Source organism: Hylobates moloch, unplaced genomic scaffold (genome assembly GCF_009828535.3).
Source record: "Hylobates moloch isolate HMO894 unplaced genomic scaffold, HMol_V3 SCAFFOLD_9, whole genome shotgun sequence".
NCBI lineage: Eukaryota > Metazoa > Chordata > Mammalia > Primates > Hylobatidae > Hylobates > Hylobates moloch.
In genome coordinates, this window is record NW_026652284.1 from 33,430,243 (window position 1) to 33,443,425 (window position 13,183).

A 13,183-nucleotide genomic window follows, 5' to 3' on the forward strand; every position below is an offset into this window, starting at 1 on the left:
TTTTGGTATATTTTAATAACCATGAAATGGTTATTCGAAGGGCATACATTTTCCTAAAAGACATGCTATGAGAGAAAAGATAAACTTGAAACTTAGAAAACATTTTCTTCTCTGAATATTATACACATAAGCCTATGATAATCTAGTAATTGATGTATCCAAATAATTTCTGTTCAAATTTTATTTTTCCCCCCACACACATAAATAATTCACTTTATAATGACCATTGCAACCATTACCAATTTCAATTTCAAATAATGAGACATTAGTTGATCTTTTTGCTGATTTTATTATACTATATAGATTTGTATTTCTTGTGATCTGAGAAACATCAAAATTCTATTTTAAATTTGTTCTTAAAAATACACAATATTGCACTTTAATTTTTGGCAGCTTAACAGGAATGAATGAGTACAAAAAAAATCATACAAGAAACTACAATTTTTATTTTGCTTCATAATAAGAGCTTTGTGAAAAACAAAACTTACAGTAGTGCCAAATAAACCAAATATTTACAGTGTAGATATTAGTCTTACCTCTGAAGGAAGATTCAGTGTATTGGATGTAAATATTATTAATATAAGAAAAGTCACACCCACAGCCCAATTCTGCTGAACATCTTAAGCCAAAGAGTATTGGTGAGAAATGCTTTCGTGATTTCTTTCTCAAGACATACGTGGAAGGGATGCTTGTTCTTGGAGCATCTAAAGTGGGTCATTAAACTTTTACAAAAATGTTTCCTCCGTAACTTAAAAAAAACCCTCTACTCAAAGCCAAGAATCCAAGGTAAGCTTATTTTTTATTTTTTAAAGTTCTTCTGTACTTATTCTCTTTTTTTTTTTTTAAATAAATAGAAATGAGGTGTCATTACATTGCCCAGGCTGGTCTTGAACTCGTGGGCTCAAGTGATCCTCCTGCCTCGGCCTCCCAAAGTGCTGGGATTTTATAGGCATGAGCCACCATGCCCAGCCAGTTATTCTCCTTTATTTTTATAAGCATGTAAGTTAGTTGGTAGGTTAGATTTTAAGGTCTGTTTCCTGTGCTTTTTCTAAGGTATATTGAATTGGATACTGAATACACATCTGCCTGATTTTCAACTTTTGTTACATTGTAATAAAACTATATACATTTACATTGACCCACAATTTGTTTTTACTTTTTTTTTTTTTTTTCCTCTTAACTAGGGTCTCGCTGTGGCACCCAGGCTGAAAAGTGCAGTGGCACAATTTTAGTTCACTGCAACTTCCATCTCCTGGGCTCAAGCCATCCTCCAACTTCAGCCTCCAGAGTAGCTGGGACTAAAGGTATGTGCCACCATATGTGGCTAATTTTTGTATTTTTTGTAGAGATAGGGTTTCGCCATATTGCCCAGGATGGTCTCAAACTCCTGAGCTCAAATAATCTGCCTGCCTTGGCCTCCCAAGGTGCTGGGATTATAGGCATGAGCCACCGTGCCTGGCCTGTTATTTTACTTTTTAATTCCCAATTAGGCAAATACTCTAGAAAGCTCAATTTTTTATTTTACTTAACCAATTAGGAAAACAGCTTTGAAATACCTATTTGCAAAAGCAAATACAAAGATTCAGAATGACTTAATAGCATACTAAACATTCAAAAGATGAATAGAACATAAAGAGAATATATTTGTAATATAAATATATGACAGAGAGACATTCATTTTTGGTACCACCTTACAAAATCCAGCAGTACATTTTATTACCCTTCAGATCTTTGGGAATACTTAAAAATCCTAACCATTAAGCCTTTTCTTTTCCTTCAGAGGAAAAATAATCCACAAAGTTGAATTGGTATTTCAAAAACAAATAATTTCCTTTTGTTACTTTTTTTTTTTATTTTTGAGATGGAGTTTCACTCTTGTTGCCCAGGCAGGAGTGCAATGGTGCGATCTCGGCTCACTGCAACCTCTGCCTCCTGGGTTCAAGCGATTCTCCTGCCTTAGCCTCCTGAGTAGCTGGGATTATAGGCATGTGCCACCACGCCCCACCAATTTTGTATTTTTAGTAGAGACGGGGTTTGTCCATGTTGGTCAGGCTGGTCTCCAACTCCTGACCTCAGGTGATCTGCCAGCCTCGGCCTCCCAAAGTGTTGGGATTACAGGCGTGAGCCACTGCGCCCAGCCTGTTACTTCTTAAATGATCTGCAGAATAAAGTTATTCCAATTGGTAACTAGCAGCCAATGTGTTAATTATGCTTTTACATTTTGATCATACCATGAACCAAATATTTCAAACAGTGATTTATCATGGAAAAATATGGTTTCTTCTTAAACAACCATGTACCAATTGCATAGTTTTGGTGTGATAACAAAAGCCACAGTAAAGAGTTACAAAGGTATTAATATGTTAGCTGAACTGAAATTGACTGTTAAAAAACAGTCTATCTTGAGTAGATGTTAGTGTAAACTTAGAGGGAAAAAACAGTCAATAGCAAAAAAGGTTTCTTTAAAAATAGGTTAATGCTAAGAATAATAGCTTTTAAATTTTGTTTAAAAATAAGCTTATTAAACAAGAATATAAATTTTAATCAAAACAGCTCTTTGAAATGCCCTATTTTTCTTGCACATAGAAGAAAATACATTTTTTCATAGTTTTCATCATTACATGTAAAAATGAGGCACTAGTTATACATGTTTGAATATATTCACACAAATAGAAGTTTCAGTCCCATCTATAGACTTATTTTGCTCAATGGTTTCTGAATGGCAAACTGCTCACAAAAATAAATCTTCTGAAGGAGGTGCATAAGAGAAACCAACGAATGCATCATCTGCCTCCAATACACTGGCATTCACTATAGAATAGTCAGAAGACACACACACAGAATACGGAACTGTTTCTTCTGTAAATGCTGTGTCAAAGTTTCTGATATCATCTGGTCCAGCCTAAAACATCAAAAGCACAGTATTATTCACCTTAGCTTTTCTTTCATTAATTTAATCCCTTATTTATTTTTTTGAGACAGAGTCTCACACTGCCACCTGGGCTGGCGTGCCAGTGGCGTGATCTTGGCTCACTGCAACCTCCGCCTCCTGGGTTCAAGCAATTCTCCTGCCTCACCCTCCCGAGTAGCTGGGATTACAGGCGCCCAGCTAACTTTTTGTATTTTTAGTACAGACAGGGTTTCACCATGTTGGCCAGGCTGGTCTCGAACTCCTGACCTCGTGATTCACCTGCCTTAGCCTCCCAAAGTGCTGGGATTACAGGCGTGAGCCACCGCGCCTGGCCTAATGTAGTCCTTTATTACAACTCCTTTATGAATTTGTGTGTTTATTCCTGGCAAGGTTAGATGTCTTCCTAATTCATTCCCTTGAAATGCTTTTCTGCTTTTCCTTTCCTGACCTTTATTATTTAAGTCAAGTTATCTGTCCTTCTAAAACAGGGGTGTCCAATCTTTTGGGTTCCCTGGGCCACACTGGAAGAATAATGGTCTTGGACCACACTCACTAACATTAACAATAGCTGATGAGCTAAAAAACAAACAAAAAAATGCAAAAAAGGTCTCATAATGTTTTATGGAAAGTTTAAGAATTTGTGTTGGGCTGCATTCAAAACCGTCCTGTGCCGCATGCAGCCCACAGACCGTGCATCGAACAAGCTTATTCTAACAGTTAAGGTTCTTTTTGAGTTGGTGGAGGAGAGAGAAAGGTAAGGAAGGCTCACAAACAGAGATTAATTGTTAATTTAAATCTTAAGGCTTGTCACTGATCCCCTTTCTCTCTACCCATCACTGCCTCACACTACACCCAAGTTTAGAAAAAGGTCTCAGGTAGGTTTTCAGGGTAGCATTTTGTATTTTTTTTTTTTTGAGACAGAGTCTTGCTCTGTCACCTAGGCTGGAGTGCAGTGGCACCATCTCGGCTCACTGAATGCTCCGCCTCCCGAGTTCACGCCATTCTCCTGCCTCAGCCTCCCAAGTAGCTGGGACTAGAGGTGTCCACCACTATGCCCTGCTGATTTTTTCTATTTTTAGTAGAGACAGGGTTTCACCGAGTTAGCAAGTCTTGGTCTTGATCTCCTGACCTCGTGATCCACCCGCCTTGGCCCCCCAAAGTGCTGGAATTACAGGTGTGAGCCACCACGCCCGTCCTAGCATTTTGTATTTGAGCTTCCATAAAATGCCTGTCCATCTGGTTTCTCAATTATGGGTGGGTAAAGCCTTCTGATGAATAAATGAAGCGGTTATAAGTGAAATAATAATTTTTTTGTTACCAGTTATTTAATTAGGTTCTTGGTTATAAGTAAAATTGTGAAAGATGACTCTTACTGTGCTACAGACAATGTCATGAAGCATTTGACTACGGCAGCCTTAGCTCTGGAGGGCTTCAGAGTCCTGATATGAAAATTAAGCATGATGGCTGCTTAGGCTCAAAGGCAGTGGTTAACTTTCCTTTACAAATCTGATACAAGCTAATAGACTCTACCTTTCCTACACACACACACACACACACACACACACACACACACACACACACACACACACTTTTTTGAGACACGGTCTCATCCTGTAGTCCAGGCTGGAATGCAGTGGCACAATCACAGCTCACTGCAGCTTTGACCTCCTGGGCTCAAGGGATCATCCTGCCTAAGCCTTCTCCAAGTAGCTGGGACCACAGGCATGTGTCACCATACCTGGCTTATTTTTTATTTTTAGTAGAGTCGAGGTCTCACCATGTTGTCCAGGCTGGTCTTGAATTCCTGGGCTCAAGCAATCCTCCCACCTCAGCCTCCCAAAGTGTTGAGATTACAGCCATGAGCCGCCATGCCCAGCCCCAATATATTTATAGATAAAAACTGGGATACAAATTCAGGTGATTCATTCTTAAAGTCCATCCCTGAATTTCTAGGTTATTTCTGCTCTACAGGGAAGGGAACCCTTAAAATGTTCAAGCCATTAAGTCTAACTGAGGGTGCGCTGATAGAAATTCAGAGCGGATATTATAAGCAAAGGATAACAGCCTGGTACATCTACAAACTGAGCAGAGACCACAAAAACCCAGAATGCTAGATCCTCCCATATGAGAAAATCCCCCATAGAGACAAAGAATGCTAAAAGTTTTATATGTATGTATGTATGTATGTATGTATGTGTGTATGTATGTATGTATGCACGTATGTATGTATGTATGTATGTGTGTATGTATGTATGTATGTATGTTTTTTTCCTCATCAAATTCTTATATACAATCCTTGAAGCATGGGCTCTTGGATTTTGGCTACAAAATTTGCTAGCTGTCTTTTTTTTTTTTTTGAGACAGAATCTCATTCTGTTGCCCAGGCTGGAGTGCAGTGGCGTGATCTTGGCTTACTCAAACCTACACTTCCCGGGTTCAAGCAATTCTTGTGCCTCAGACTTCTGAGTAGCTGGGACTACAGGTATGTGCCACCATGCCCAGCTAATTTTTGTATTTCTAGTAGATACAGGGTTTCACCATGTTGGCCAGGCTGTTCTCGAACTTCTGACCTCAAGTGGTATGCCCGTCTCGGCCTCTCAAAGTGCTGGGATTACAGTTGTGTAATTCGTTATATAAACTACTCTATCTCTATGAGCTTGTTTCTTCTTCCATAAAGTAAGAATACTAACACCTACCTCCTGAGGTTGTTGCAAGGATCTGATGGGGTTAATAAATAAATTTTCCAGAATCTAACATGTAGAAGGCACTCAAATGATGGCAATGTTCTCTGACTTGCCTTTATAATGCCCTCATGGCTCATGGCTGGTACTGACAGGAATAATACAGGCTGAGCATCCCAAATCTGAAAATCCAAAATCCAAAATGCTCCAAAAGCCAAAAATTTTGAGCATCTATATGACAGTCACTGGAGCATTTTGAATTTCAGATTTTCAGATTTGAGATGCTCAATCAGTAAATACATCCCAAAATCCAAAAAATAATCCCAAATCCAAAACACTTCTGGTCCCAAACATTTCAAATAAAGGATACTCAACCTGTACTATGTGGTTTATTAAGAGTGAGGGTGGGCCAGGCACGGTGGCTCATGCCTGTAATCCCAGCACTTTGGGAGGATGAGGCAGGCGGATCACAAGATCAGGAGATCGAGACCATCCTGGTTAACACAATGAAACCCCGTCTCTACTAAAAATACAAAAAATTAGCCAGGCATGGTGGCCAGCTCCTGTAGTCCCAGCTACTTGGGAGGCTAAGGCAGGAGAATCACTTGAACCTGGTAGGCGGAGGTTGCGGTGAGCCAAGATCGCACCACTGCACTCCAGCCTGGGTGACAGAGCAAGATTCCATCTCAAAAAAAAAAAGTTGAGGGCTCTGCCTTCAGAGTATCTGAGAGAGTTCAAATTCTAGTTCTGAAACTTTAAGTTAATTTTGAGAAAAGTTATTTAACTTTTTTTGTGCCTCAGTTAACTCATCCGTATATATGGAAAATAACAGTACTATCTCATAGGATTGTTGTCAGGATTTAGTAAAAGGATACACGTAAAGTATTGAGAACACTGTATGAGAACACCTACTTCATCAAACCCTAGAATAGCTAACTTTTTGATCTTTGTTAATCTGTCAAGTGAAAAATGGTAACCTGTTATGGTTTAATATTGCACTTCTTCAACCGTCAGTATGAACTTCTTTTCATATAATTGAAAGCTATTTGTATTTCTTTTTCTGTAACTGCATGTTTTCTGTCTTTTGTCTATGTTTCTATTGGTTGTTGGTGTTTCTTCCCATTGACTAGTAAGAATGCTTTAGGTGTTAACGAAAATTTTCCCAGTTTGTTATTTGCTTATAGTAATTTTTATGCAGTTATTTCTAAATTTTATGTGGTCAGTGCTCGCTTCGGCAGCACATATACTAAAATCTTACGTAGTCAGTCGGGCACGGTGGGTCATGCCTGTAATCCCAGCACTTTGGGAGGCCCAGATAGGTAGATTGCCTAAGGTCAGGAGTTCAAGACCAGCCTGGCCAACACGGTGAAACCCCATCTCTACTAAAAATACAAAAATTAGCCGGGCGTGGTGGTGCACACCTGTAGTCCCAGCTACTTGGGAGGCTGAGGTAGGAGAACAGCTTGAACCCGGGAGGCAGAGGTTTCAGTGAGCCAAGATCGCACCACTACACTCCAGCCTGGGCGACAGAACAAGACTCTGTCTCAATCAATCAATCAATAAATGAAATGAAATGAAATTGTATGTAGTCAAATCTACCAACTTTTTTCTCTTATGGCTTCTGGGTCGTGCTTTAAAAAGCATTCTTCACTTAAAGATTTTACACAAAAATATTATCTTAGGTCTTGCAAGGGTTACTTTTGGGTGCCTGGAATAGGTGTGACTACAGGTGCGCGCCACCACACCCAGCTAATTTTCAATTTTTGTTGTTGTTGTTGTTGTTAGAGACCGGGTCTTGCCATGTTGCCCAGGCTGGTGTTGAACTCCTGGGCTCAAAAAATCCACCCGCCTCAGCCTCCCAAAGTACTGGGATTACAGGTATGAGCCACTGTGTTCAGCCCATACCTAGGTTTTAATTCTTCAGAGGGTTTGGGAACCAAGGCAATGCATATCAAGGACCTAACACAATGCTGGGTACACAGTGGGCATGCACTAGAAGTTAATTCCTTTTTTCTCCCCTCCACTTGGAAATGTATAACATAAATATGTCCTGGTACTAATATGCACCCTCACTCCAATCTGTCCTTTCTGGACCCCTGTATTTTCATAGTAATCCCTTCCTACCACACCCAATCCCTTAACACTTAACTAGCTTTAACAACCATTAATAAGAGTGATTCACTGACCCAGAAATGAATATTTTCTTTCAGCTTACAGAATTGTTAGAATGATGCCAGCCTCTCCCCAAGTCCAGACCCACCTCTCAGATGTGGCTTCTGAATGACCCACTTGGAGCATGGCCAAGCCACTCCTATCACAGCTCAATACGACATCTACCCCCTTCAGGGCAGGACTATGCCATACTTTTAATTTAGAGATTATTTTCTATGTTATACTTTTACTTTAAGGATTATTTGGGGGGAACCTCTAACTTGAAATGTTGGTGAGCCCTCTCCCACCAAGCAGTCAATTTTTGTTTTCATACTTTTCCAAAATTTTATATGTAATAAACAGAAATTCCTAAAGTAGGGACTGAGGCCACAGAACTGTAAAGTATTAGCTATGCAGAATAGTCCGTATTTCAAAAAGGGAGTCAAAAACCTTAGCAAGTTGTATTCCAAGAGATGCCAAAATGAAAGCAGCAACAAAGTTTGTTTTTCTGAGGATTAAAGTGGAGGCAAGGATCAAAACCTGGGTGTATCCAACATAGAATGGAATGTTAGGATATGCTTCATAGTAACTTAGAGGATTTCAGATGGAGCTTCAATGAAATCCTACCTAAATATGGCTTATTTTGGAGGCACTTGTTTTGTGTTGGTTGTTCTGAAATGGTATAAAGAGAAATCTTTCAAAGTATCAAAAACTACTTGTTGATAAGTTTTATAGCAAAAAAAGATTAAAATATAATAATGTACCCATTCATCATTTGTATTAGCCCATTTTAGGTCACTGCTATTATCCTTTCTCTATCAGCTGCTGAGAGAATAAAATTAAGCAACCAATTCTTATTAGGATAAATTAAATATTTAGCAGTATAACCTCAATTTTGTGGGCTAAAAAAAGAGAATCCAGAATGCATTTTACCCATTGTAAACAGAGAAATAAACTGCTTCCAGTCCTTTTTTAATGTAGACTAGCTGGACACATATAATTGAAGTAAATATGCAACCTGTTAGATTTTGAAATAATTCTCACTAACTGCTAGAAACATTCATCATAGAAATACTGAAGCTTAGCATGGTCAATAACCCCACTCTCCCTTTCCCTAGTAACTACCCTATTAAAATATAAAACACTAACCGATTGGAAAATCAACTAATTCATTTTATTCACTGAAAGAGTAAGCATCAAAGACTATTTCTGTCAACTGATTTTCCCCCACAGATGCAATCATAAGTTATTATGAGGCATCTGTTTTTTTGCCTCACATTACATATTTTAATTCCACAACACTGAATGCCTAATATGCACTAAACATAGAATTATTTAACTCTTCTCTTTATATATTTTATCGCCTTAACTGTAATTTTCTTGAAGACACAGCCCATGTTCTACTTATTTGTGTTTTCTAAGTTACCAATAAATATTTAGTGGAAAAATTCCCAAACAGAGGGAAAAGAATTAAAAAAAGGTATTATTAATTGAATATCTACTGTGTGCAATGCACTGAGGTGCTTTACAAATGTTACCTAAATTAAACCTCACAGCTCATGTTGTGAAAGAAAAAAAAAGTATAGAGAAGCTTAACTTCTAGTTAATCATAGAAGAGCAGGGATCCAATGCTGGAGCTGAGTCTGAAGTTAATACTGTTTCCATTTCCAATGTTGCTTAGGAGCCCCTAATTCTTCAACATGCTTGATGATATATTTATTTGAATGTAATTAAATTCTGCTAAGATACGTCTAAAGAGAAAAATAAAATAATTCTTAAGAGTCTTAGTTTCCTACCACAAACTCTAGAAATTTGGGACCAAAATTATTCCTAATGGAGTCATTCCTGGATGCACTACATGAAGTCAGTCTACAAATATTATGTATGTAGGTGTAAAATATTACACCTATTAATTAATACCAGCTATGAGCTATGTATAGAAATTAACCTTGAACAAAGCCTGATAACTATTAAATAATACTTTTCTGATCTCCTTATCTGTTCTAATTTATTAAAAAAGTATTCCTGGCCGGGCACAGTGGCTCACGCGTGTAATCCCAGCACTTTGGGAGGCTGAGGCAGGTGGATCATGAGGTCAAGAGATTGACACCATCTGGCCAACATGGTGAAACCCCATCTCTACTAAAAATACAAAAATTAGCTGGGCGTGGTGGCGCATACTTGTAGTCCCAGCTACTCGGGAGGCTGAGGCAGGATAATCTCCTGAACCAGGGAGGCGGAGGTTGTAGTGAGCCAAGATTGTGCCACTGCACTCCAGCCTGGCGACAGAGCAAGACTCCGTCTCAAAAAAAAAAGGATTCCTTAAGTTTTACAGCAACATCAAAAAACTTAAAAAAAGAAAATAAATTCACCTATGATCTTAAAACTCCAAATCAGTCTTGGTTTATATTCTATTCTAGTCCTTATCCTTATTTTTACTGCTATAATTATAAGTCACAAAAATTGTAATTACCATGTTTTCATGTAACTTTATAAGGATTTTCTAAGTGTTTGCTCATTTTTACATAATTTAACAAGAAAAGATAACAGAGCATAAGGAAACAGAATAATGACTCTGGAATCATGCATATATTGGAATCCTGGCTCTACTACTTTTCATCCAGCTATGAGACATATCTGAGCTTCTACTTCCTCATTTATAAAATGTGTAATAAGAAAAACAGTAATAGTAGTAAGCTGGTAGCTTGAAGAGTAAATTATATATTATTACACATACGAAGTGTATATCCCTATACAAAAGAAGCTATCATTAGTTACTAACATCATTACTGGCCTACTGATGATTATTAACAATTTCCCTGTTGTTATATATTTATTGTATTTTCCAAAATTTTCCAACACTGTTAATAGTATAAAGCTCATCTTTAATATGGCTTTTTGCTTTAAACAAATTATCTTTAGGTGAAATGTTTCCATCAAGTAGATTTAACAAGTCTAGCTAACATGAACATTTTTATACTACTATCCTATTGTTTTCCCAAAAAAGTAACAATTTACATTAATATGATTTTATTAATAATGTTTGTCTATACCTGTTTTTTTTTTTTATTTTATTTTGAGACAGAGTCTCACTCTATCACCCAGGCTGGAGTGCAGTGGCGCAATTTCAACTCACTGCAATCTCCACCTCCTGAGTTCAAGTGATTCTCATGCTTCAGCCTCCCTAGTAGTTTGGGAGTATAAAGGCATGAATCACCACACCCGGATAATTTTTTTTGTATTTTTAGTAGAGACAGGGTTTTGCCATGTTGGCCAGGCTGGTCTTGAACTCCTGGCCTCCCGTGATCCACCCACCTCAGCCTCCCAAAGTGCTGGGAGTGATCTGCCCACCTCAGCCTCCCAAAGTGCTGGGATTACAGGTGTGAGCCATCATGCCTGGCTGACTTGTTGAGTGCATTCTTTTCTTATACATGCTCCAAAGAAACACTTTACAATTACTGTGCTGGAAGATATTTTTATCAACCTAATCTAACTATAATCTTACTGGTCTCCCTGAAGTTATTAGTTGTACTAGACAACCCTGAGTGACGTATTTCACAAATATTTAGGTAATGACTCCATTTAATTCAGGTGATTCTGAGATCTAGTTTCAAAATTATAATGAACTGCTATTATGTTTCACAATTTTAGAAAGAAAGATTTGGATATATACTTACCACATTAGGATTAAATGGTGGTGGAATCTTCTTTTGTACAAGGTCAGCCCAGCTGAGTGATTCAAAAAAAGGATGATTCTGAATTTCAAGCTGGAATATTAAAAAAAATTTGTTTTGCTAATGCTGAAGAATATATTAAGTACTAACTGCATAATTTTATGAAGCCAAACTATTACTATTTTGCCCCTCAATAACTGTTTTTAGGAACATGTGTATGTTATTTGTGTGGCAAAATGATGTTATTCATGCAAGCAATAGAAAGACTGAATGAAAGTTACTTAGAATGACCTACTTAAACTTAAGTTGTATTCTCTTCACAGTCAGTTTCCTCAGAGGTAAAATGGGGATAACCTTTCTGCCCTTAATACTTCAGGGGAAGTATGTTTTAAGGATCAGTGTAAAGTATGGATGTAAAGTGCTATGAAAAGAATAAAGCACTACAGAGGTACAAAGAATTAGTGTTATTACTGGAGTAGGTGGGTAAAGAAGTTGGGCAGAGAGCTTTATACAGTGGAGTAGAAATAAAATCAGTCATGAGTTCTACTAATAAAAAAAAATCCCACTCAGGATTGGTATTACCAAACAAAGGCACAGTATTGCCTCTAGCTTTTTTTCCTTCAAGGTGCCACAGGAATGTATAAAGTAGGATCCAACCTAATTTGGTGGGTTAAAAAAGACTTCTCAGAGAAAGTAGTATCTCACCAGAGGTCTGAAAAATGAGTAAGAATTAAGCCAGACAAAAGAATGGGGAGAGCATGTTCCAGAAAGGCTCTGAGGTGGCAAAGAGGTTAGTATGGTCAAAAAAATGAGAGTCCAATATGGCTGCAGCGTAGGGAGGGATGGGACTGTCACATAAGGTGAAGCTCAAGAGCTAAACTGGCTGTATCATATCAGGTCTACATGAAACATTTTGGATTTTGCTCTAGGGTCATAAGAAGCCATCAAGGGGATTTAGTTATGAGAATGTCACAACTGGTTTTTTTTGTTTGTTTGTTTTTTAAAGCATCAGGTTGGTGAGAAATGTTTTTTAAACCACCACCCTGGGCCAGGCGCAGTGGCTCACACCTATAGTCCCAGCACTTTGGGAGGCCGAAGTGGGAGGATCACTTGAACCCAGGAGTTCAAACCCAATCTGGGCAATACAACGAGACTCCCATCTCTACAAAACAGTGTGGTGGCACATGCCTGTAATCCAGCTATTTGGGGGCTGAGGTGGGAGGATCACTTGAACCTGGGAAGTTGAGGCTGCAGTGAGCTGTGATCACAGCACGTGCACTCCAGCGTCGGTGACAGAGCAAAACCCTGTCTCAAAAAAAAAAAAAAAAATCCCCCAAAACATCACCCTGGCTACAGGTAGAATTAGATTGAAGAGTCAAGACCAGATAAGGGAAAAATAGCTACCACTGTAACCAGACTAAAGATGACAAAGAGTAGGAAAAGAGTGGGGCTAGAAATGTCTGGATATGGGAAAGATTCAGGCAGCAAACGGAACAGGACCTGGATGTTTGTTGAATATGGAAGTAAGGAAGAGAGAAGAATCAAGAACGCCTCTCAGATTTCTGGCCTGAATAGCCACATGGACAGTGATGTCCTTTAATACGAAAGGGAGCACAGGGGGACAATAGCGGCATCTGAGGTACTCTCAGGAATTCCAAGTGGTGATGTTGAGCAGGCAGATACTATGTAAGTCTAGAGTTTAGAAGAGAGGGCTGAAGAGTACAGAAGATATAAATGTGTGAAATGAAAACATATAGATAACTAAA

The 13,183-nt window shown here is 38.4% G+C and overlaps 1 protein-coding gene across 6 annotated transcripts in view; it reads right to left on the reverse strand.

Annotated features, from left to right (window-relative positions):
- Positions 1–426: 426 nt before the first annotated feature.
- Positions 427–13,183, reverse strand: part of SGK3 (serum/glucocorticoid regulated kinase family member 3) — a 151,530-nt gene continuing 138,773 nt past the window's right edge. For 5 of the 6 annotated variants that reach the window (XM_032759639.2, XM_032759640.2, XM_032759638.2 and 2 more), the window contains 2 exons: positions 11,421–11,510; positions 427–2,902 (listed from right to left, as the gene is read on the reverse strand). In XM_032759639.2, coding sequence (XP_032615530.1) covers positions 2,732–2,902; positions 11,421–11,510 — 261 coding nt within the window. In that variant the 3' untranslated portion in view covers positions 427–2,731. Of the gene's footprint in view, positions 2,903–9,428; positions 9,495–11,420; positions 11,511–13,183 lie in introns of those variants that run through there. The other variant, XM_058444453.1, reaches the window with a different exon arrangement.